The sequence below is a fragment of the Dysidea avara genome, chromosome 14 (genome assembly GCF_963678975.1).
Source record: "Dysidea avara chromosome 14, odDysAvar1.4, whole genome shotgun sequence".
In the NCBI taxonomy this organism is placed as follows: Eukaryota; Metazoa; Porifera; class Demospongiae; order Dictyoceratida; family Dysideidae; genus Dysidea; species Dysidea avara.
The window spans coordinates 6,239,849-6,266,966 of record NC_089285.1 but is presented as its reverse complement, the minus strand read 5'-3'; the positions used below and the strand labels follow the sequence as shown (position 1 = coordinate 6,266,966).

Here is a 27,118-nt window from a genome sequence, read left to right as displayed (position 1 = left end):
ATCGGATATTCCAGGAATTGTTTGGACATTAGTGATTAAGTGTGAAGTAAGTAACAAATCGAGTATGTTATTGGCACAAGTGGGAAACAATTCAGGTAGTGCTATAAGCCGGAACGGAATGGAACAGGTGAATCCCTCTTTTTCACGCAATTCTTCCATTCATCTATGTAGCCCAGCATTTCTGACTTTAACCCAAATTTCAAGCAAATTATATTCAGTAATATTAGTTTGTGTATTCATTTTGTATACCTCAAAACGTGTGTCATCAATTTTCCTGTTTGCTTTCAAATCTGTTTTTTTTTTTTTTTTTTTTTGTAAAATTCCTCTTCCAAGTTGTGTGAGTTCATATCAAACTTCCTTAAAAATCTCTGTGTTTCAATTGTATCAGCTTCAGAGTAGTAATCCAAGCAATCTGCAACAGACCTACTAAGTACCTACATATTATACATATATAAACATACTATAATCATAAAGGCTTCATACCTGAACAGCCAAGTTGACTCTCATACTCTCACTCTCATACGAGAGTATGAATTCAGGTTAATGTGCTCCAAGGTCAGTTTTGTCAAAAAAGACATCCCAGAATCAAACTGTCGGTTGTATAAACTTCTTAGGTGTTGCCAGCTTATGTAGTGGTCATTAATCTGAGAAGGAGAGTTAACTAATCAGTTATACAGTGATTATACGTAGCTACAGTGTACAAGTCACATATCCATACTTACCCATAGAGTTCTAGAATAACTGTGTCCAAATGAATTGGACCAAAAGTTCCTTACTGTTTTGACAAGATGTGGTACATCAACAAAGAAGTAAATGGCATTCCTCTTTGCTGTATGGATTTTGTATTTTATTGGTAGGCTTTGATGTATCTGTATTTCCAGCAGCCAATTTGTGCATACGGAAAAATTTCCTATTAGTACTACACCCATCACCAGTTAGCGACATTACTTTAAATCCAGCACATTCTAAGGCTCGGATGTTTTCCCAGATAATTGGAAATAGCTTTTCACCAGTTATTCCAGCTGTAGGATAGTGTGAATATGGAAAACAAAGGTTGGTAAAAATCCCTATCACCATAACTGTAAACATTTGTTTAGCAACAGGCAGTGTATTCTGTGGTTGACCAATAGAATTTTCAAAGGCTGATAGATGGTTGTTTGTTGTACCTAAATCAACAAATCCTATAATTTTACATTGGTGCTTGTTGTACACAATGCCTTCCTTAACCCTTTATTACCGAAGTTTTTTTTACAAAACTGCAAGTGTGAAAACTTTTATGGCTTGTGTGAACTGTGTGTGATACGAGTGGACCCTACCCATTAATTAACCCATTAAGCTATATACTGTTTGATAGCCATCTCTCTCTTCTACCAACACAGCTAGAATACTTACAGATCACACACACAACTCAGGCGCTATGAATCGAAGAAAGCGTATCTTCTCCATATCGTCATGGCATTGAAAGATGGGCGCTGCCATTTTACTAATCAACGCAATGACATCACACTATTTATTTTTAGAATCCCTATCACGTGGGGAATGGAGTAATTCTAACTAAAGCCTCCTAGTAGCAGGGAGAAGGCGAACATGGAGTTTAAAACAGGTATTATTGTTTTGTATACGCTATTTTATATTGCCAAGTGCCATAACTTGCCCATGCTTCTTCCTATCGCCGAACGGTAAACTTCATTAGAAGTGCCCGGTCCTTCTGAGTACTTTGGTAGCAATTTCTGCTTCGTAGCCCCTAGGAAAAAGGAGTTATGACTCTGTTTATAAAGGGCACTCGTTAAGGCAATATATTAGCCATTCGGTAATAAAGGGTTAATATCAAATGCCACAGCAACAAACTTTTCCCATTCTTCTGATGTTTTAATCTTTGCTTCATTCATCAACTGCATGATGACTTCACTTTGTATACCAGACTTGATATAGTGAGTATAATCATGGAGTGTGTGGTTGCTAGGCAGAAGTAGGACATGTTGTATGGCATCATAAGCTGCTGGAGACAACATGTGTAGGTGTAAACACCAACGTACCAACATGGGATGCCAACGGCGCTGGGTTGGTACTTTCTGCATGTTTTCCACTTGCTGTTCAATTAAGTGATGAAAACTGTTTGGCTCATACTGTCATTTGATTTTTGGTGCATAATCCCTCATAATTTGTCTCAAACCTTCATGTAACTCATCATCTACTTGGATGGCTGAACTATCATTACATTCCCTTGATTTTCTGTTTCAAATAATCCACTTTCTTCCTTTCTACTTGGTAATCTGTCCCTTAATTGTGGAGGGTTTAATTACCTGTCATTTGTTTTTTCATGCACTGGACTGTCCTGTTGTTTTAACCATTTATAATACAACACTCGTAGAATGGTTCTGTAGCCACACACTCAGGGCACTTGACACCCTGGACCAAAATGTGACACTTAGCAGATCAAATAGTTTCATCATAAACATTCTCATTCAAACAATATGGACCATTTGTGTCTAAAACTGCAGATGCTGATTACGGTATTTGTGACATAAAGATACCCCCTTTTGCTTTTGCCACTTGTACAAATTACTTATCAGGATGACCAGGGCACACTTTTAATGAATCTATTTTATGCAGCAACCCATGTAGTGAGGTGATGGTAAGTCTTTCAGGATTTCCTACTAATGCTGGACACTCAAAAATGTGGCCATGGACAGTCAAAGACCAGGATAGATCTGATGCCACTTTTAAAGAGTGAGATATAGTTACAGCATGTTTAGAGCTACATTGTTCTTGTGTCTTAAAGAAAATCTGTTGACAGTCAGATGACGAGTTGGTGTACCAATCACACAGAGATGATGGAAGCTTTAATCTTTTGATGTGATTGAAAGCATATATCTGAAAAACATGTATCTAATCAATAAAAGAACTACAAGTAGCTATGCACCTGAACATTTTTATGCTTCAGTGGACGACCAACTGGACGGCACAGTAAATTTTGTTTCATTATTTCCTCATATTTGCGAATCCTTCCTATTCTTGCCATCACCTATTTGAAAGTATATAATGACTCCAAAATTTTACAGAAGACCTACCACATCCATATCTAGGCTATACAAACAATCTAATTTTTACTGTTTTATAATGACTTCATTTAACTTCAAAAGGCCTCATGCCACTACAGAGACACTGCCAAATTCATCGTATTATACTTAGAAGAATCAAATTCACATGTAGCGTTTACAAAACAATTGCCCAAAGTAAAGCTTTTTTTTGGCCAATTATTGAGTGTAGTACAACTATGGAGTGAAATTGCAATAATTTATTTAGCTAAAGCCACGTTACCCATTACAAATAAACAAACAAACATAAAGGAACTGATATTCTACACTGTATGCTAAACATCACCAGGAAAGTTGCACAAAGTTTTACACTGTATTTAAATGTGATGTTTGGTGGTTCTACACCATAGGCCAATTCCAAGCTTCAATTTGTGCTGATAATTACTGTACTAATTAGAAACAACTAACACTAATTTGTTGCATACAAGAAAACAAAATGTTCAACTGGAATGACTACAATTTCGTTAGCAAATTGGCATACCCTAACAAGGATATTCTATGATGTCGCTACGTAAATAATACGGGCGTTTCCAATCCATGGTTTGTATAAATGATTCCATTAAGTTCTGTTTAATCCTGATGTAGAATTATTTTCTTATCATTCTGAAAGGTAAACTACTGTAGTATTTTTATGTAATAGTTGTGTCCAAGGCTTTAGTAACACTGAGGATGGTTTTCTGAAGTCTGCCAAAGATTTATGAGAGTTAACCACAGTATATGTTAGTGGCTGTGAATTATATGTTCACAATGCTTACAAAATAACAGTTCAGCAGATTAAATGATAGTTTTTCAGCATAGGTGATTGAAAAATGCGTTCTTGTAGTGGGCTTTAAATAGAAACTTTGAGCGAGTGATTTCTAGCATGCCTACAAGTAGAAGAAAACTAGCTTTAGCACAATTCTTATGTGACAGTAGGAAACGGTGTACAATCTGCAAAAACAATTTTCAACTTGGGGTGTGTCCCGTTCCATTCCATTCCATTCCGGCTTTTAGCTCTACCCATTAATCCTGTAGAATAGTTGATTAGTTGTGATTCCATAAGTTGAACTTGGTGGTAATTAAGTAGCCATTACCATCTTCTCATGTTTTGTCTGGAAAATTGAAATCACCACCTAATATGATTTCAGGTGAGGTTGTTGAATCATTTTTAACAAGTTCAGATAAAGAATTGTTAAAAACATCATAGGAGTATGATTATTGTTTGGTGGTCTGTAGAATGAGCATAAATACAAAGGCTTATGTTTCTGAATTTGAAGTTTGCCTCAAATAATTTCTGCATCTGATGTGTAGTTTAAAAAAAATGAAATTTGTAAAGAACTTTTGAAACCAATGAACACTCCACCAGCACTTAAACACCTAAACATCTTTCCTTTCTGATAATTTTATATGAATCTGATAGAATTTCTGATGAAAATAAGGAGGAGTCTAGATGGGATTCTGATCCCTATACAGTATCAATATCATTATGAATCAACAAAGCAGCGAGTTCATTTCTTATGGATATATATGCTTCTTAAACTACGGAAATTTATATTCAATAATTTCAGGGTAAAATTATCATTAATTTTGTTGGAAACAGATTTAATAGTGCAGTGAGGGGTAGTTAAGTTTGAGGAATCCTCTGCACTATCTTCACGTTTTTCATACAATAGTGCTTTTCATCTTTATTATTCATGTCTACTAGTTTGGCTCTAAGGCTCTTGTTTATTTCTTTCTCTTTAAGAATGAGGTCAGGCGTAATATAAATTTTCCTGATATCTTCTGGGTGGTTTGAACTTCTTAACTTGGTGCAATTACGAAGAACGCTATCTTTTTTGCTAGACAGCCAAGGGATATCTTTAACAGGTGGGGTCTCTCCAATTCTTAGCACATTTGTGATAGAAACTTAAGTATCTAGATGCTTTTCAGTAATACCTGAGACTCATGTAACATCATAAGATTTTCTTTTTGTCGGATCCTCATCTTCAAATTCATCCAAGTTGTGAACTATGATGTTTAACCTTCATTTATCTTTTTCTCTCTCTTCATTGATTACTGAGGTGGCTGTAGCAGCAATGTCAGTAGCGTTACAAGGAATGTTAGCAGATGAATCTATTACCATAGATTCACTTTGCTCAGGGAGGTTATTTTGAAGTCATCTTCAAGTTGTTTTAGCCCATGTTCAAGTGATTCCTGTCTTTTGCTGAAATCATTGAAGAATTTTAGTGCTAATGATGCCTTTGGATGGCAAATAGAACAAAGGAACATGATACAAGATGATGGCACTTTACTTAGCACTTCAAATTCTTCTACAGAGATACCTGCACACACATGATTATTTATTTATTTTTATCAATTTAGTCATGAGACAAGGTCATATACCTATAGGAATACAACCTGAACAAAAAGAAAAGACAATACAAACACACACACAAATAGAACAGTACGAGACAAAATAAGACAATAAAACAAAACAGAACTACAAAAATCAGGTGGTCAAAAATGAATATAGCTGATGATTACAATTGGATATGCATAAAATAGATCCACGAATCTTATTCCAGAGAAAATAGTATTTGCGTACAAAAAACGAGTATGTATAACTGTTGTTGATTTGCAATGATAGAAAGTGAATGTAACCTTGTACAAGTTGAAGTCAGAGGCGTAGCCACACCCGGGCTAAACCTTAGGCCCTGCTAATTAAAGAATTAACCCGAAGATGAAGCCCTAGCGAATTACAGGAAGTATACGTAGTCTAGCGTAGTCTAGCATATAAACAGCTAAATCATATTCATAGTATAATTGTACAATTAAGTTAATGAACTAAACTATCTATATACTTAACACAGTCAGTACCTGTACTAATCCCGTGCAATGCTATACACAAAGCTTAAAATTATCCACAATCAAATCTATGAACAGTCCATAATCACGTAAGTTACTAGTTCAATAATTATGTCAAAACAGGGAATTGCTAACCAACTTACCGTTCTTGATTGCCAGAATAAAAGAAAGATAAGCACCAGTGATGTACTGCAAGGGCTCAATGGATTAATTTAAAGGGACTGCCATCCAGTTGTGATAGCTTGGCAGCTGCAACAATTGCAGCTAAACTTCCATTTAAAGTGTACATGCATATACACCATGCTTCTATTTATATAGTCTACTCTATGTACAGCTATAGATTATCTTACTCTGACAGACTCAAAAGTAAAAATTTTCATACCTATAATAACTATATACTCAGAAAATAATTTGAAACTAACTGAAAGATGCATATTTGTTATAATGCACTACACACAATTGCTAAGTTACATGTGAAAATTAATGGCTCCTTTTAGCTGCTACATAATAATATCAACTTCACATTATGTCACTATGACATCTCAATCATCCACTAACTCCTGCATCCAAAATACCATTTCAAATGAGCTAGTTTTGATGCAAATTGCATCTAAGAGCATCTAAAATTTCAAAATTTTCCTGGGGGGGGCAAGCCCCCAGACCCCCCTAGAAGGCAAAATGCAAAGCATTTTGCATAGTTTGCTTCACACACTTTTAAGTGCCTACTTTTTTGTTCAATACCTTATTGCTATATACCAATACAACAGGATACCCTGGTGATGAATTTTACTTGTAGCCCTGGTCAACATAAAAGTCTGACTATACCACTGGTTGAAGTAAAAGAAAAATAATCACCAATTTTCAGAGCAATATGTTCATGTAAGATATCATGTACTGTTAACATAGACAAGTACTGACAGGGGATAGACAGCTCAGGCCAGTTCAGGTGGCTACGGCATTCCAGTGATGGTTTGGACCATTTAAAAGTATTTCTGTTAAAACAGCTGCCAGCCACCCAATGGGCAGCACGAAGTTGCACAGCTTCTAATTTCATAACATTTTGATGTTCCTTGAGATTGCAAAACTCACATTCAAGGCTCTAGCTCTTTTGCAGCATTCTTTGAACAAGTGACACACTGGTTTGACGTATTTCCTTAGGTGTTCCGTCAGTTTCTCTATCTCGTTTGGACACCATCTTGCTTTAGAATTCTAAATAATGAGAACCATAGTCGCAATGAAGGGGAAATTACTAACTGTCCTTCGGTGGTACCATTCTCCTTTTTACCACACTACAACAACATTATTGTGTACAAACAGTAGAGAAAACCAGGATAACAATATAGAGAATTGTTGAGAGTTTTGACGCAACCAATTCCCACAATTACACTGCAGTACAAGTATGCCAGTCTAATGACGAGTTGAGAGAAATCCAAGAGTGATGTTAAAGTTGTACTTGGAATAACGCTTTGCCAACAAAAGGAGCTCAGGAGTGGATCCTGGAGAAGGGCGGTGTGCTAGAAGATTAAGTTGGGAATCAGTACGCTGTCCGGAAGTGAAGGTTAGCTAGTTTCATTAATAATACGTAGGATTATAGTATTCATAAGTCGCATAAACAGCAGTGTAGGATTTGATGCACACAGAGCTAATTTTAATGCTTTTACCTAAAGGCAGCCGGGCAGAGCATAATTTTTGTCTAGAAACTGGCTGTGGGGGAATATTCTGGGAATTTCCCACATATTCCACTTCAAAATTCGAACCTTGTTCCAAATATTCCTGGCTACGCCCCCTGCAGCTCAACTTGTACAAACTATAGTAGATATTTTTGATTATACCAACAGGCAGCAGATACTTTTGTGAGATCAATCTCTATGTACATGTAAGCAATAAAAAACAGGCTGAATACATGTGTTCACAAATTAACTCTCTAATGATATATTAGTAAGTATACCATGACAGAAAAAAGTAGTCTGCAAATGCTAAACTACAAAAGCCTTTGTGCATAAAAATTGAACTTTTCTTTTACTGCTTATCAATATGTTCTGTAGTTCCAGAGAATTGCGAATAGAAGACCTAAACTTAGGAAGTTCAATTTCGAAATTTCAACCAACCCCTTGCACAGGAGACTGATCAACAGATTTGCCAAATACTAACCATTGCTCAGGTTTCTAATATATGTACAGTATACGTCTCCTTTACAACAACACACAAATGCTAACCTGAAGTAACCGAGGAATCATCTAACAGACTCGATTTTCCATGCATTTCATAACATAGTTGGAGCTTTTCAGTGTGGTGGCCTACACACATGAATCTATAATGTGTAGAGAACTTGCTGTTAACTATGAGTCTGCTTTGTTGTAACCTAACAATCCTAGTAGCTACCCCTGTCAAGTTCAGTGTGTAACAATGCCATTTCACAAACTACCTACTAATGGCGATACGGTATAATGTAACTTAGCTGATTTCATGTTGTAACTTTCCATATGGTTTCTTGATTGCAAGGGCAACATAGATGTGCTTTTAACCATAAATCACTAGTAATCTGAACGCTGTTACAAGTAACTTACAATAAAGCAATGCCTAGCCATAAGATGTTCATAAACCCCCTTGATAGATGGGCTGCAGTCACAAATCATTTCACAGCCTGTAAAATCATTGCAGAGTTAGTTATTATACATTGTTATGGTCAGAACACCGGGTTTATGGTTATCCAACAGGTAAAAGCACCAATGGCACAATTCCGTGGCAAACATTTAAACAGGCTACTCATGAAATACATATTGACTATGTAATGTATTGCTTCATAATGGCGCTGTCCAGTTTTCCTTGTGATGAACTGATGCACATCTGGTCATCCAGTTTATATGTTACAGTTAGGCATATGTGGAACCATCTTGCCCGTTTGTCACCACATGTGTGCCAGCCAGAAGGTATACTTCATCCTGATTGTCAACTTGGTCGTCTTGCTGATGTCGATGTCTTTATACACAGTGCTACTCAGCCTGCTCGTATTTCTTTCGCCGCTTCCTGTGCTGGGGTAGCTGCTGCAACCGGAGAGGTGGCAAAGAATACGAAGAACCTGGCTATAGTGGAGAAGGCAGGAAGTGCATTTATTTCACTAGTTGTGAGGTCTGGACGCTATTTGCTGTCAATTCTTCATTCTATTGTTGATCGTACCACTATCTGTAGTGATATTTAACCTAATGTAAAGTAGTTAGGCTCAGTCTGTGGTCATGCCCCCGGTAAAATTGCACATCTTGAGATGCTATTTGGAGGCATTCTTTGAGTGTGTGCAAGATGCTAGTTAGCTACTTGACAAGTGTTATTCTATTTTGTGAATGCCATCCCACTATGGACCTGCGAGTGTGAGAAAGCTTAAAATTAATGATAGAACCAGAGACTGGCCAAAAGCACTTCCATAATACTATTTAACTATCATTTGAGTTTATTAATTATGAGATAAACTGTTTCCAAAACAGAGAAACAAAGCCAAAGCTAGCTAGTATAACGTACATTATTTTTAGAGGCACTTAATAGAGACAAAGTCAATGTGAAGCTGTTCTGAGTGAAAGACAGGTTAGATAAGTGTTGTTTCTGTCCATTGTTACCGTTGAATAAATGCCAAGTATTACATGTTAACTACTTTTAGTTTAGCTTCATCAAATTTAAAAGTATTTTTTATTTGTGGCAAGGCTGTGGCCTCACTGGTCGCACCTACTCTGACACCAGATATACTATAGCTAATGGACATTTAATCCCTAATTGAGTCATGTTCTGTGATCCCTAATCCAACTTAAAAATCCTAATTTTCCCTGTACTTAATTGTCTACTGTTATAATTACAAGTGCACACAAAAAATTGGAATTTTCAACTAGAGTAGGGACCATAGCACATCGATAAAAAGTACTGAAACAAGCTGGAGTAGTCCATGATATTAAATCACAGTAAAACAATAAGAAGTGTTATGTCCCTACTGTGTTCAAGATACCATAATGGAAATGCGCAGTAGTGATGTAACACTTATTGTTTTACTGTGATTTAATATCATGTGCTACTCCAACTTGTTTCAGTACTTTTTATTGATGTGCTACGATCCCTACTCTAGTTGAAAATTCCAAATTTTTGTGTACTTGTTTGTTAACTTTTTTGTAAATAATAGTATTATGACTGGTAAACCCACGTATTATGCGAAAGAAATGGCACTGTGTGCCCCAGCTATCATTATCGCCTGAAAAGTGAAGTATCCATTGCACTTCGTTGTCAGCTGTGTTAGACCTGTTTCACAGCATTACGAATCAAGAACTGTTTGAAAAGCACCTATGCAATCAAAATAGCCACTATGAAAAATACAGGCGATGTTCGTTACGAAGGGAAGCCATCACGTACTACTGTCAATCGACACTTGTGCTGTCAGCATAGATGAATGGGACACAAAGGAGTACACTGGTAAGTCCATGAAGAAGGCATTGTACATACTGCAGTATGCCAAAAGACACCTCTTGGGGTGAAGGAATGTCGAACAGCAAAAATATCAAGCCCGTAGTCCTAGCTGTTATCGAGTTACGCTTGTCTAAAGGCATCAGTCAGTCAGTCAGTAGAAATCTCATTTAATTAAAAAATTCTGTAGCAACTTGTTGAAAGCAGTTTGAGTTGATCTGAAGACGTGTAGTTTTACCTAACCAATACTGTCTCATCATCGTCGGGGAAAAGTGAGGCTAGTGTTTGGGTGATGTTGTTTCATGGGCCACAGCCACTCCTTTGTGGTCCCTACTATACAGTACTATCATACTGTATGATGACAGGTGAACCCACGCATACTGCATCAAGAGAAAGAATTGAGGTAATGTTTTTGTCCAGATGCATGCCTAAACTGTCAATTACCGTATAGAGGGAAAAATTTGAAAGGTTAAATGTTCAAACTTGATTGTAAGTTTGAAAATTTTTTTGAAACAGTTCCTCTAGAGTACCTTGTACTGTAGATAATTAACTACGTAGAAAGATTTATAAAGTTAACTGGAGGAAGCTAGCAATGATTGTGTTGATCACGTAACTACAGTAGAATTTGCTGCTTTGATTGTTCAGCATAGTTATTCGTATAAAGAACCATGTGGCTTTGGTAGAATTACGTCTATAGCTACCTCTTGGCATGAACCATGTTGTTTGGCAGGGTTTGTATGGTCTTAATCCACTGAGTGGCCTACAGATGAAGTCATGATTCAGTAGTTAGCATTTTTCAGCCTCCTAGATACGTATTTGCTATCATTTCACTCAGGCTAGGATAAAGATTTTCTCGAGCTCTTAGGCTTCAAGACTCATGGTGTCACTCATGGTATAGCTTACATCGTGTTCACCCTTAATTCCAGTTGCCCCGGCATTGCCTATAGTTAACTGATAAAAGTAGAAAACATGCACTCAAACTTGGTTTATAGCTACATTTTCATTTGATTGTCATGCACTTTTAAGATGTGGGTATAATATAGATCCTCTAACTAGCTAATTCTGATAAATTACAAAAAAAAACTTTTCCAACAATACATTGTTATTTTTGAATTGTTTGAAAATTTTCTGCTATGCAGTACTGACTCAAATGTGAAGTGGTCATTACACTTATTTTCAGCCTGTTACACAGCTTTACAAATGAAGAGCAGTAGAAGAACCTCTTCTACAATCAATCCATTCACCACAGAAGGTACGGACTTTTTTTATTTGCAAACATAGAGAGGCCATCAGACGCTATCACGAAATTGACACTTTGGGTAGTCAGTTAAAGAAATGAGACACAAAGGAGTACAAAGGTAAGTCCATGATGTTATCAAGTTACACTTGTCTGAAGTCAGGAAGGCAGTTAGTCAGTAGAAAAATTCATTGAATAATTGTAACAATACATTGGAAGCATTTAGGGTCGTAATTTATTGAAAGCACTTTTGGCTGGTTATACCAATACTGCCAAGGTGCCAGGAAGGTATTGTGAAGCTGATTTGTGGGTGATATTTCTGTCCAGAAGAACATAATCCCTAATAGACATTAATACTGTAGTGTATGGAACTATGATACAGGTGAACTGCCTGATCTTGCTCCTCTACTACATGCCTAGATTTTTACCAGAAAGATTTATGAGGAGAGGCTCATTGTTAGAAATTCAAATCTGAATAAAACACCCATGAAACCACTTTTATTTCTGAAGAGTAACCTTGTTGTACGCTCCTTTTGTCAACATTGATACAAACTGTTCACTCATGTGTTATCTGGACCACCACAGGTGAGTCTTATACTGTGATTGTATCACTGACCGAGTCATAGGCTGCTGGGCTAATCGAGATGCAGAATCTAATGCGTTCAAACATACTGATGTTCGTGATTTTTAAGTTGATATTGTGTTACTATAGTGTATTTGTTTACCTAAATAGTTGTCGTTACATGTTAACATTAACGTAAGATTATAGCCAATACATTTAACTATTTTTCTTTTACTTTATGTGATTGCGTATAACTATACACACATGATGATGATTGTGATTTGGATATTCAGCTCGTAAGTTGATATTGTGTTACTATAGTGTATTTGTTTTCCTAAATAGTTGTCGTTACATGTTAACATTAACGTAAGATTATATGTAGCCAATACATTTAACTATTTTTCTTTTACTTTATGTGATTGTGTATAACTACACACATGATGATGATTGTGATTTGGATATTCAGCTGGTAAGTTGATATTGTGTTACTATAGTGTATTTGTTTACCTAAATAGTTGTCGTTACATGTTAACATTAACGTAAGATTATATGTAGCCAATACATTTAACTATTTTTATTTTACTTTATGTGTGATTGTGTATAACTACACACATGATGATGATTGTGATTTGGATATTCAGTTCGTAAGTTGATATTGTGTTACTATAGTGTATTTGTTTACCTAAATAGTTGTCGTTACATGTTAACATTAATGTAAGATTATAGCCAATACATTTAACTATTTTTCTTTTACTTTATGTGATTGTGTATAACTACACACATGATGATGATTGTGATTTGGATATTCAGCTGGTAAGTTGATATTGTGTTACTGTAGTGTATTTGTTTACCTAAATAGTTGTCGTTACATGTTAACATTATTTGATCCATTCCACACTAACAGCTGACAGCATGAATTCATATATCTTCAGCAGTGTACGTTGAAGACGTCACTGTCACTAAAGTGGTGCAAAAAGGGTATGTATGTAATGTTAACAGAAACTTTACCACGAACCTGTGTGACTTCTTTCTTGGGTACGAAAACTCATGTAGTCCTTCCAAGTTATTATTATTATTATTATTATTATTACTAGGACCGCGTCACATACAACCAAGTACATACACCAACGTTGCAACCTACCCATTGGGCAAGTATAAACAGTGCCATAGGCAGCACTCAGAACAGTGTGCGTGTACCGGTGGAAATGATGCATATGCATACGTACACAGGCAAGGGAGTTTAACTGGCATCAGAAAACCACAATACTAAAACACAACCTACACAAAAACCAAGTTAAGTTAGATATATTGAAAGTAACTATATATTGTAGGTGTGACGTGTCTCTTAAGATGACTCAGCAGTGAAGTGAGGCTATGCAGAATAAGGGATATGATGAAGGCGCACAATTAGCAATTGATCTCAATCAAGCCAATATGGCACAACAGACTCTGTTGTAACTAGAGGCCACTGGTGATGTACCAGTATATCAGCAGTGTGGCATTGGCACAGTGATTACAGTCTATAATATTATACATACAGCCATGCACAACATACAGGAGATAGTTACACATTGTTGTATATGCAGCACTGCATCGGCTTCTTGAGCTATTACAGACTCACAGTAGAGTAGAAGTTAAGCCGATTGGAAAATAATTCCAGCCGCTAGCAAGCCAAATGGAGGATGAAGATGTATAATACAATTACCGGTACAAGTATTACATTACTCATTACCTTGTTGTTCCAGCTGGTTGTTTATGAACGTATCAGCTGGTATCCCAACTGGTCATCTGCTGGTTGCTCACTGCATGACGCCTGGAGCGCATATCCTGCGCACAAAATACACAGTTACAAACATTTAAACATACTTGTAATGTTGTTGTGTACCAGTAAAGTGGCGCCTGGCCTCTCCAGGATGTTTACTAATCTTCTCCTTCAAGCAATCTGTAATTAAACAAGGGTGTGGTGCCGGGCGTTATATAGAATTACACGTACGGTAAAGTCATCAGCACGAACATGCGTACTTATTATACGGTTGTGCCTTCATTCACAGGCGAATCTATCCCCGCTTAGTTCATGTCTCTAGGCCTCGTAGTTTTCTCAAACATTATTTATTATTTATTTATTTCCTTCATTATTAATGACATAATTTTACCGCATTTCGTATTATTCTTAGTACTTGGTTGTATAACTAGGACCGCATCACATACAACCAAGTACATTCACCAACGTTGCAACATACCCATTGGGCAAGTATAAACAGTGCCATAGGCAGCACTCAGAGCAGTGTGTATACTGGTGGAAATGATACATATGCATACGTACACAGGCAAGGGAGTTTAACTGGCATCAGAAAACCACAATACTAAAACACAACCTACACAAAAACCAAGTTAAGTTAGCTATATTGAAAGTTTATATTGTAGGTGTGACGTGTCTCTGAAGATGACTCAGCAGTGAAGTGAGGCTATGTAGAACAAGGGACATGGTGAAGGCACAATTAGCAATTGATCCCAATCAAGCCAATATGGCACAACAGACTCTGTTGTAACTAGAGGCCACTGGTGATGTGCCAGTACATCAGCGGTGTGGCATTGGCACAGTGATAACAGTCTATAATATTATGCATACAGCCATGCACAACATACAGGAGATAGTTACACATTGTTGTATATGCAGTACTGCATCGGCTTTTTGTTTAGCTATTACAGACTCACAGTAGAGTAGTAGTTATACCGAGTGGAAAATAATTCCAGCCGCTAGGAATAATGAAGATGTATAATACAACTACTGGTACAAGTATTACATTACTCATTACCTTGTTGTTCCAGCTGGTTGTTTACCAGCGCATCAGCTGGTATCCCAACTGGTCATCAGCTGGTAGTTCACTGCATGACGCCTGGAGTGCATATCCTGCACACAAAATACACAGTTACAAACATTTAAACATACTTGTAATGTTGTTGTTTACGTGTAAGGTGGCCTTTGGCTCTGCTGTAGTCACTTCGCGGATGTTTACTAATCTTCTCCTTCGAGAAATCTGTAATTAAACAAGGGTGTGGTGCTGGGCGTTATATAGAATTACACGTACGGTAAAGTCATCAGCACGAACAGGCGTACTTATTATACGGTTGTGCCTTCATTCACAGGCGAATCTATCCCCACTTAGTTCATGTCTCTAGGTCTCATAGTTTTCTCAAACATTTATTTATTTATTTCATTCATTATTAATGACGTAATTTTACCGCATTTCATATTATGGATATACACACAGTACAAACAATTATGTAGAGTTAGGCTGTAAGCCTTTGTTCATATCCATATCCTGAACTAGACCAATAGTCGTCTAACTCCAACTTGAAGGAAGCGATAGTATGAGCTGAGACTACTTCCTGAGGTAAACTAATCCAGCTGTTAATGATACGTTGGGTAAAAAAGTTAGATCGAACATTCAGTCTGGTGTGAGATTTAAAAAGCTACATGTGATGACCTCTAGTGTTGCTGACATCAGTTAAAGTAAACAACTTTGTAGGGTCTATCTCATAATACCCAGAGTTATTAATTCTTGATAATACCCATTCAGTATCTTGAAGATCTCAATGAGGTCACCACGTTGGCGTCGACGAAATAAAGTGTAAAAATCTAAAGACTTTAACCTCTGTTCATATGGCAAGTGTCCAAGGCCCCTAACCATCTTTGTAGCCCGCTTTTGGACTTTCTCCAATACGTCAATATCTTTAGCAAGACTGGGACTCCATATAGATGCACAGTATTCCAAGTGCGGCCTAACATATGTCTTATAAAGAAACACAAATAGGTCTTTTGAAATGTTGGCAAATGTCCTTCTAATCATGGAGAGAACTCTCATAGCAGATGCCACTGCCTTAGAACAATGCAGAGATGATTTAAGGTCACTGGTAATCCAGACCCCAATATCTTTCTCTTGGTCAACTTCTGTCAGCTTAATATGTTCACCAGAATTGTCACACAGAACATATTCAGCAACAATGTGAGAATATCCCACATGCATATCTTTACATTTCTGTAAATTTAGTCTTGACAACCATATATGACACCAGTTTTGAATACTGTCAAGGTCTGCCTGTAGCTTGTGGGTATCCTCAAGGGTCTTAATAACTGTATAGACCTTAGAATCGTCAGCAAAGACTCAAGTCAGTATGAACGATGTTCGGTATGTCATTAATATATAATGTAAATAATAGTGGCCCCAGGGCAGATTCCTGGGGAACACCGCTTGTCACAGCACACCAACTTGAAGAGAACTCATTCAAAATGACTCTCTGGTAGCGATCCGAGAGGAATCCCTTAAGCCAAGACAGCAGCCTGCCACTAAATCCATAACTAGCTAACTTCTGAAGATGCCTTTGATGTGGCACTGAGTCAAACGCCTTACTGAAATCAAGGTAGGCAACGTCAACTCCATAGCCCTGGTCAACTGCAATAGTCCAATCCACGAGAGTCATCAAAAGATTGGTAAAACAAGATTTCTTTTTAATAAAACCATGTTGGCAATTAGCAATAACTTTATTTTCGTCCAAAAACGTCATCATTTTAGACTTAATCAAAGTTTCCAGAACCTTTATTACCTGAGATGTCAAACTAATAGGTCTGTAGTTTTCAGGGCTGATTTTGGAGCCCTTTTTACAGATAGGTGTTATGTTTACTCTTCTCCAGTCACTAGGAAGTATACCAGTACTTATAGATTGTGTAAACAATAAAAATAATGGTTTAGCTAATCTTTCAGCACAATTCTTTAGTACCTGTGAATGTATGTTGTGTGGTCCAGGGGCTTTATTAGGTTTTAATGATGCCAGTGCCTCAAAGACCTCAATTTCTGTCATACATATGTCAGACAATTGATCAGCATTAGAAGGGAGGATTTCGGTAGCACCACACTCATTTGTAAACACTGAGTGGAAGAAGTTGTTAAGGACTTCAGCAGTTTCTCCATCATTTCCAGTAAGGGTACCATCAGTTTTAGCAACTTGACCAATTTTGGGTTTTAGCCCAGATTTGTCCCTCATAGCCATACAGAGCCTTGGGATTAGCATGAAATTTATCAATTAATTGTTGGTCATGTTTAGCCTGTGCAGCTCTTGCCATGGACTTTACTTTGTTTCTTTTAATGGTATATGCAGCATAGTCAGAGGGTTGGTGAGTATATTTAAATGTGGAGTATAACTGCTATTTCTGCTTGATCGCTTTTGCAAGTGAGCTAGACCATTATGGAGGTTAATTTGATGGAATTTTTTTAGCAACTTTTGGAACGTATTTATCGACATCAGACGTAACCTTTTCCTTAAAGAGGTTCCAATTGATATCAATAGTATCATTGCTGAGTAACAGGTCCCAATTAATTTCATTAAATTCTTTACACATAGCCAAGTAATTTCCTTTCCAGTAGTTGTAAGTACACGGTAGACTCTCAGCAGTTGGGTTGTCAAACAAACATTCATACTGCCATGTCAAACAGTCATGGTAACTAGAACCCAACGGAGAGTGGTGTTATACAAATTGAATGAAGTTAATATCGAAAGTAAACACTAAATCAAGAAGAGAGGATTTTTGACCACTTTTATGACGAGTAAAACCAGTCACATGCTGAAATAGATAAGCATCATTAGTAGCATCAAGTAAGTCAGCAGCTAGGGATGATGCATTCCCTGCATAGTCTAAGTCCTCCCAATTGATGCCAGGAATGTTAAAATCTCCAATGAGTAGAACTTGAGAAAAGTTAAGTTCATTAATACTTCTAATGGAAGATAGTAATCTACAATTATTGACGTCACTCGAGGATGGAGAATGGTAAACAATACCAACAAGGAGCAGTTCATTGCCCCTCAACTTGAGACTACACCACAGTGAATCATCAACATGAAGGTCCATTAAAGGAATACACAATGTGGCCGGTAAAGACTCATGCAGATACAGTAAGACGCCACCACCAGTTCCAGACATTTTATCAGCATGAAAAAGATTGTAACCCTTCAAACACAATTCACCGTCACTGATAGAGTCATTACACCATGATTCTGTTATACCTATCACATGATAATCAGAATGAGTCACCAGGGCTCAAAGCTCAGATAGTTTATTTGAAATACTTTGAGTATTGGTCAAAAAACAGTTTAAAGCCATACTAGTAGGGGTGTGATGCATAGAATGTGTGAAAAGGGAAGGTTTTAACCCCCCATCTGCACAATCCTGCCATTTTTTATAAAATACTTTTTTCCACTTTTGTTCTTCTCTGCCAACTGGATCCTTAAGTCTTTATTATGTTGCTGTTCACGAGGGGTCAAATCTGGTGCGATGTAAACCTTCTGAATGTCTTCTGGGTTATCTCTAGCATGAAGCTTTGTACAGTTGCGCAAGAGCATAGCCTTGTCACGTTCTGATTCAACAGATACCTTAATCAGCCTAGGTCTTGGTTGATCGTCCTTTCTTTGGCCTATCCTATTGGCATTGGTGACCTTAACCTTAACCCCCACATACTTGTCAAATATTGAGGCCACATTACTGATGTCATGTGATTTCCTTTCCGATCCACTTTCAGCTGATGACTCAGCAAAATTATGTACTATTACGTTCAATCTCCTTCTGCTTCTCTCTTTCTCTTCATTAATATAAGAATTTGAAATTTCAGAGGTAGAGTTGAATGTATCAGATAAAGGAGACCAACTCTAATGTGTAGGTGATGCCATAGGAGAATCAAACTCTTCTGTATGTGAAACAACATTGCTTGAACTACTACACGTAATCTCTAGTTTCTGGGAAATTGTTTCCTTTAAACTGAGAGACACACTACTTTGCACAGCATTAGTCAAACTTTCAATTGCACAAACTTGCCCAAATTACTAGATTTGCAAACCAGCGTATCACAATACATGCAAAACCAATGTATTTGACTATACTCACCTATGGTTGCCATCACACTTTCTGGAATTTTCTCACAACTTGAACATCAATACATTTACATTTCTCACACTGGATTAGGCGCTCTACATCACTGGTACACCTATCACAGTACAGAGTTTTGGGATTTGTTAAATCCCCCTCAGGTTTTCCTCCCTTAGGACAAGGTTCAGTTGAAGTTTTCGTCTTACTGTTCTTTTCCTTTCCTCCTTTAGGCATTTATAACTAGTGAATGACAAGTGAGTCTTTCTAGGTAGAAAATCGCGGATGACGCTTGTCAATTAGAGTAGTCAAAGAAAATGCTCCCAAACAGTCTAAGACTGGACCAGCAGGACTGGAAAATGGTCTGTCTTATGTTATCACTAACAATCTAAACATGGTAGCACTGCTATTTGGGGTAAAGAAATCAAGTGCAAATCAAAGCCACTCACAATCATGTGTTTTTGTTATTATTTTTTTCCTAGGTAAAGGTATAATAGTATTTACTTGATTATATTTAAGCTACTGTGCATGCAAAACAGGAACCTTCGTTGTTTGCATACAGTGTTGAACTTCACATAAACACATTTACAGTTATCATATTTACTTGGTTAAATGCTGCGGCAAATATTGCCAAAAGACTATTAAACTCTACCACTATTCGATGCTCGAAAACGATGCTAAAAGGTAAATCGATTGTGGCACCATTCAAATGAGGATACTATGACACTAACAAAGGTGTAGTGCTTAACTAAGGAAATGTGATGGTATTCTATAATAAATCACTACAAGGGTATCACTAAAATATACATCACTGGTCATAATAATATTTTTTGAGTAAGAGCCTATTATAAAGCTGCCACCTATTAATTGGTAAAGATACACAAGCGCTATACCACAGGTATTTCCACTACGATGTATTACAGGCATTCTATCTTGTATTCTTTAAATCCCTACCATTGTCTTACAGTAAATCATAAAACACCTGACGTGCATCCACAGTTGCTACAAAAAGCTGTTAAGCATTAGCCACCTGCTAATAGGCAACTTGCATGATTACGTTATGTGTAAGCGTACATGCCCATTTATGGTATCACATAATAAAAAATCCGTTAGAATGTATGGAAAATAGCATCATGCGCGTACTCTCGAAAGCTTCCTGGCCACATTCTACCGTATATTCTAATGCAATTTCGTACAGTTATAGTCCAGAGTGCAAGGTATCGCGTCGTGAAAATCGCTCTTGAATCGGTCACACGAAGGGAAAGTTATGGTGGAAAATCCCGAGGAGTGTAGTTCTTCATCTTTTGGTACGTAAATACTTCAGGTAGCTAGTCTTCAAGTTGAATAAGAACTATCATTTCAGAGCCTCTAGTGGAAGATGACATACCTGGGGCTTCTCTGAATGGTCGAGATCCATCAGAATTGCATGTAGTTGAGCTGAAGCGATGGTTGAAATGTCGAGGAGCCAATCAATCAGGGCGCAAGGCTGATCTTGTCAAGCGGTTAGATTCTAACATGTTATATAGAGATATAATGTCTAAGCATAAAAGTAAATAGCTACTTCTATAATTGACAAGTTACATTATATATATAAGACAATTTTTGCACTTTATTACAGCTAATATAAACATGTATATAGTACATACACTTGAATCCATGCCCTCATTTCTGCAGGGTGTGTGACTACATTGCAACTGGACTAGCCTCACGACTAGTGGATCCTGATGGCAGACAACACCGAGTACAGGTTGATAAGCAGAGGTTACAAGCAAGTTGGGAACTACTCAGTGACGGATGGACAGTAAATATTGAGCAGCTGCCAAAATTTTCATATGACCATCTATTTGCTCATTTGATATCAAATTCAAGAACTATTGCATCCAACCAAAAATCTGCAGCAACCAAGACATACCAAGCAGGTGCTATGAAACATAAGGAAGCAGGATACAGGCTTTTCAAAGACGATCATGTTAAAAGAGTAAAGTTCCACCTAGGTAGTGATAACAAGTGCTTTTTTAGTGCATTGGTCCAAGCGTCATTTAAAACGTCTACCAATTACTCTGTATATGTTTGCATGAACAAGTTGAATGGTTCAGTAGTTGGAGCACGATGCCAAATGTAAAGCTGGAGCTGGAGGGTGCTGCAAACATGTTGCAGCTTTATTGTACTGTATTCTGGATTACTCCGATTGTCAACTTACAGAGATTTACAAAACTTGTACAGAAAAACCTCAGCAATGGAATGTTGCCAAGCACATTAAAGATGGACATCCAGATTTATTTTCGGAAATATTATTTGTTCATCACACATATGGAAAGCGTAAAGTTGAAGAGGAGTGCAAAAGAATGGCCAAACGTAAACAATACCATGCATGCCCTCTATCGTTGCAGGCTGTCAAAGAAGAAGAGATTCGTGCACTGTGTACTAGCCTTGAGTCTAGCCAGAAGAATTCACCCTTTTCAAAGTTACTGAGAGGAAATGATTGTAAGCCGCTGGATGAAAATTTTGATGACAGTGTTAATGATGATAGAACAAGTGCAGAAACTGATGATCACCTACAAAATGATGCCATACAACTTGAAAGTGCAAGTACCGACAACAAACATTGTGAAACTAACTGCATACCTGTACTAGATGCAGAAGAAGCTGTTTTTGCTCACATCAGTATCAGTCAAGAAGAGGCTGATAAAATTCGAACAGAAACAACACAGCAGTCCGAATCACAGTTGTGGTACAAGGAACGGCAGTGGAGAGTTACAGCTTCCTATTTTGGTGAAGTCTGTAAAATGCACAAGTCAACATCTCCTAATAGACTTGCTAATACTATTGCTTCTCAATGCCAAAAGCCATTTGTTCCAGTACCTTGTTTATGGGGGAAGGAAAATGAACCAGTTGCTATTGCAAGATATATTCAGCACATGAAAATGTGTAATAAAGACGTCATAGTAGCTCAGACAGGTGTTATGATCAATACCGACTTTCCGTACCTAGGGGCTACCCCCGACGGCTTGATCAAAGATATTTCAAGCCCTGATCCTGATGGTATCCTGGAAATAAAATGTCCATTTAAATACAGAGATGTTAGTCCGACAGAAGCAGCACAAAACAAAGATTTTTATTGTGAACTAAATGACGGTACTCTGACTCTTAAAAGATGACACAATTATTACTACCAGGTCCAAGGACAGATGGCCGTGGCTTCCAGAAAGTGGTGTGACTTTGTCGTGTATTCTAATAATGAAGTATCGGTTGAGCGAATTGCATTTGATGAGAAATTCTGGATGTCAATGACGCCAACTCTCAAGGACTTCTACATAAGGGGACTAGTGCCTATATTAGTAAAAAGAATGCACAGTCAATATACATACATGTTATTGTGACTTGCATTAGCTAAGCAGTAAAAATAAGCACTCTTGAAACAACCAGGCTTTCATGTCGCTTGCTGTAAATATGTATTGTAGATAGATTGCTTGGTTAGAATGTCATTACAATGTACCTCAACCAAACAACAGTGCTCATTTTTACTACTCAACTAATGCTGGTAAAAAGTTAGTCAGCATACAACAAATAAACCAAATGTGATCCAGTTGATCATGTAAAGACAAAGGGATTACTCCTTGTAGAATACGATAATTCTTTATGCGCTGTATTACCCTTTCCACATGGATGCGTACAGAGGCAATGTGTCTAGTTTCAGCCTCTTCTTCAAGAGACAACTGATCTCTTTCTCTTAAAAATGGAGTAATATTTAAAATCACTTTCTTTCCAATCAACAAGTCTTGTATGTCAAACCCTTTGTCTGCCATCACGACATCACCAGCTTCAAGGAGTTCTATTAATCCACAACTTGCGATGATAGTCTTGTCTGAAATGTGCCCACCATACAGATGGGAGATGAACGTCACCAATCCATTGGGGGAAATGCCAACTAAGCCTTTTGCCGTATTATGGCTTTTATACTGTGAATATGTTTGCGACTGGGCTCTAAAAGATGACGGCATCTGTACGAAAATCTCTGTACAATCAATTATCACTCTTGTCTTTGGATAATGAGTTTTAAAACAAGCAGGCATCTCGTCATCTACCATCTGTCTTGAAGCCCATATGGGTAGCTGTTTTAACTTGAAAAAAAGGAAGTTGATCCATGTAGCTACAATTCGAGATATAGAACTAGGGTGTAGACCAAGCCTGTCCCCAATGTCCTTCTCTAATGCATTACATCTCAAACGGTATAATACAAGAATGAGTTCATCTATTGGCTGCACCTTACGAGAGGGACCGCACTTGTCAGTTCCAGTGGAACGATCAGCTTTGAAATCTGATCCCCAGTAATTCAAGTTGGTTACTGCAGGCCCTAAGAATGAATAAAAGCTACAAAATATAGAATATGATGGAAATCCTGTGTAGAATCGAATATCATCATCATTACCCGCAAAACGATCCAAACCAAACTTTTCAACAGGCATAGCTTGGAGTTGCAGTTTCAGTTCTGCTATCTCTTGCTTTAATTCACTGATTAATACTTCAGTTGTTTTCGCAGTTTCAACTTCTGGCCCACTACTGTGTGAAACTACTGCAGATTTCAATGTTGCACTTTTAGTTGTCGTAAGTGGTGCCGATCTTTGCTTGGGTGGCTTTCTAAAAGTTGGCTTGGGCAGCAAAGGAAATATCACAGGAACATCTGTGCTTCCCATCTTTTTCCCATTTCTAAAATGCAAGGAACACACCTTGTGGTGTTCATTTGGTACAAAATCTTTCCTTTTGATTTCATTAGTCCATTTTCTCCTTAATGCGTCATCCAGTGGAAACTTATGAAAGGAAAGCTTCGTATGTTTCTTAGAATTTGAATAGCAGCCAGGAACACAGCATGTATATCCCCCTCTCACTTTAGTTTTCGTATTATCATTTGAATCGGCTACCAAAGAACTACACTCCTCGGGATTTTCCACCATAACTTTCCCTTCGTGCGACCGATTCAAGAGCGATTTTCACGACGCGATATCTTGCACTCTGGACTATAACTGTACGAAATTTCATTAGAATATACGGTAGAATGTGGCCAGAAAGCTTTCGAGAGTACGCGCATGACACTATTTTCCATACATTCTAACGGATTTTTTTATGTGATACCATAAATGGGCGTGTACGCTTACGCATGACGTAATCATGCAAGTTGCCTATTGGTGAAGATATACAAGGGCTACCACAGGTATTTCCACTAAGATGTATTACAGGCTTTCTATGATCGTACTATTGCTTTAGGTACCCCTTAAAATCTCCATCATATCCCTACCATTGCATTACAGTAAATCACAAAACACCTGATATATAACTGCTAGCATTAGCTATAGCTACTAACATAAAGTTGTTAGTATTAGCCACCTGCTATAATTGGTGAAGATATTCAAGCGCTCCCACAGGTATTTCCAGTAAGATGTATTACAGGCTTTCTAGCATACTATTGCTTTAGGTATCCTTTATAATCTATATCATACACCTACCATTACTTTAAATCATAAAACACCTGATATACAGTACAGCACATATTTATCGATTTTACCACTAAATATGGAATATTCCTATTAATTAAAGGTGGACCGATGCCGATACCAGTGGTATCGGATTGGTATCGGTAATACGAGGTACAGATACTACCAGTAGACACTCACCACTTTTATTAAACCATGTCTAGCTAATTTTCCAGTAGCAAATAACTTAGTTGGGCTAGTGAAGTAGTGAAAAAAGCCTTTCTTACTCTTTTCCAAGCATTGCTACAATTGCTCCGTGTGTATTCTAATATATTAGAGTACGTAAATCCAGTTCAGCTGCAAACAAATCACCCTGTAGAGAGTTCAGCTACAAACAGATCACCCTGTAGAGAGTTCAGCTACAAACAGATCACCCTGTAGAGAGATCAGCTAGAAAAAAGAATTTACCTTGTAGAAAGTTCAGCTACAAAGAAACCATCATGTAGAGAGTTCAGCTGCAAATAAATCACCCTGAAGAGAGTTCAGCTACGAAAAGATCACGCTGTAGAGAGTTCAGCTAGAAGAAGTCACCTTGTAGAGAGTTCAGCTACAAAGAAACCACCCTGGAGAGAGATCAACTAGAAACAAGTCACTCTGTAGACAGATCAGCTAGAAGAAATTACCTTGTGGAGAGTTCAGCTACAAAAAAAAAAACTATCATGTAGAGAGTTCAGCTGCAAACAAATCACCCTGCAGAGAGTTCAGTTAGTACAGCTACGAAGAGATCACCCTGTAGAGAGTTCTGCTGAAAACAAGTCATCCTTTACAGAGATCAGCTAGAAGTCACCTTGTAGAGAGTTCAGCTACAAAATAACCACCATGTACAGAGTTCAGCTGCAAACAAATCACCTTGTAGAGAGTTGAACTACAAAGAAACCACCATGTACAGAGTTCAGCTGCAAGCAAATCACCCAGTAGAGAGTTCAGCTAGAAACAAATTCACCGATCAACTAGAAACAAGTTACCCTGTAGAGAGTAGGGTTGAGCAATACTGCCATTTTGGTATCACGATCGATACTAAAGCCACTATTCACAATACTGAATGGTTCACGATACTTACAAATAAGTCAATCATAGCTGGTGCTACATAGTGTATTGCTCAGTATTCCTGCAGGAAGTCTTTAAAGTTAGCATCAAACTAGCCACTATCATCCTTGTTTACAGTAACCGTTATTATAACACATGCTTTGAGGTTATGTTATGGTGTTCACACCTCTCTGCAGGGGTAGCCAGGTTATGACTTACAAGGATTCTTAAACCTAGTACAGCATAATAAATGGCTTTTTAATGACAATAATGTACAGGCATGGTATCACGATAGTTAATTACAGAATATCGCGATACCAATACTTTCAAAATATCGAGATATATTACTAAAACGATAATATCACTCACCCCTAGTAGAGAGATCAGCTAGAAGAGGTTACCTTGCAGAGAGTTCAGCTAGAAAGAAACCATGTATCATGTAGAGAGTTCAGCTGCAAATAAATCACCCTTTAGAGAGTTCAGCTACAAACAGATCACCCTGTAGAGAGTTCACCTAGAAACAAGTCACCCTGTAGAGAGATCAGCTGGAAGAAGATACCTTGTATAGAGTTCAGCTACAAAGAAACTATCATGCAAAGAATTCAGCTACAAACAGATCATCCTGTAGAGAGTTCAACTACAAGCAATTCACCCTGTAGAGAGATCAGCTAGAAGAAATTACCTTTTAGAGAGTTCAGCTACAAGGAAACCATCACGTGGAGAGTTCAGCTGCAAACAAATCACCCTGTAGAGAGTTCAGCTACGAAAAGATCACCCTGGAGAGAGTTCAGCTAGAAGAAGTCACCAGAGAGAGTTCAGCTATAAAGAAACCACCATGTAGAGAGTTCAGCTGCAAACAAATCATCCTGTAGAGAATTCAGCTGCAAATAAATCGCCCTGTAGAGAGATCATTTAGAAACAACTCACCCTGTAGTCAGATCAGCTAGAAGAAGTTACCTTGTAATGAGTTCAGTTGCAAACAAATTACCCTGTAGAGAGTTCAACTACAAACAGATAACCCTGCAGAGAGTTCAGCTAGAGTCAAGTCACCCAGTAGAGAGAATCCTATAAAGAGTTCATTTACGTACAAGCAAATCAACTTGTAGAGAGTTCAGCTACATTTCAAGTCACCCAGTAGAGAGAATCCTATAAAGAGTTCATTTACGTACAAGCAAATCAACTTGTAGAGAGTTCAGCTACATTTCAAGTCACCCAGTAGAGAGATCAGCTGCAAAAAAAGTTATCCTGTAGGGATTAATTGACATGTAATAAATATATGTATTATATATATAATTTGTACATCTACTGATAAAATCAGAATTAGTCAAAGTATTTATAAAATCTGCTTCATCTTTTTCTTCTTCCTGTGGTAAAGAAAAAAAGATAGGTTAAAAAGCCCCAAAGCTGGCCATAGGCCGGATTTGGGGTATACAAATACGAAAAGAAGTGAAATCTAATCCAAAACAGCCAAGCTGTAAAATAAGGAGTGCGGCC

At 37.6% G+C, this 27,118-nt stretch overlaps 2 protein-coding genes and 2 long non-coding RNA genes across 4 annotated transcripts; all 4 read right to left on the bottom strand.

The window, feature by feature from the left end:
* Positions 1–289: 289 nt before the first annotated feature.
* Positions 290–566, bottom strand: LOC136244687 (uncharacterized). Its single transcript, XR_010695526.1, has 2 exons — positions 484–566; positions 290–434 (listed from the first exon to the last, which is right to left on the bottom strand). It is a non-coding gene; the product is annotated as an uncharacterized lncRNA (long non-coding RNA).
* Positions 567–14,852: 14,286 nt separating this feature from the next.
* Positions 14,853–15,381, bottom strand: LOC136244938 (uncharacterized). Its single transcript, XR_010695661.1, has 3 exons — positions 15,127–15,381; positions 14,974–15,068; positions 14,853–14,914 (listed from the first exon to the last, which is right to left on the bottom strand). It is a non-coding gene; the product is annotated as an uncharacterized lncRNA (long non-coding RNA).
* A 309-nt stretch (positions 15,382–15,690) lies between these two features.
* Positions 15,691–16,185, bottom strand: LOC136243995 (uncharacterized). The gene has a single exon (XM_066035526.1). The coding sequence runs from the start codon at positions 16,183–16,185 to the stop codon at positions 15,691–15,693; it is 495 nt and encodes a 164-aa protein (XP_065891598.1).
* A 6,409-nt stretch (positions 16,186–22,594) lies between these two features.
* Positions 22,595–24,022, bottom strand: LOC136243993 (uncharacterized). Its single transcript, XM_066035525.1, has one exon. It carries the CDS (start codon positions 24,020–24,022, stop codon positions 22,595–22,597), a length of 1,428 nt encoding a protein of 475 aa, XP_065891597.1.
* Between the last annotated feature and the right edge of the window lie 3,096 nt (positions 24,023–27,118).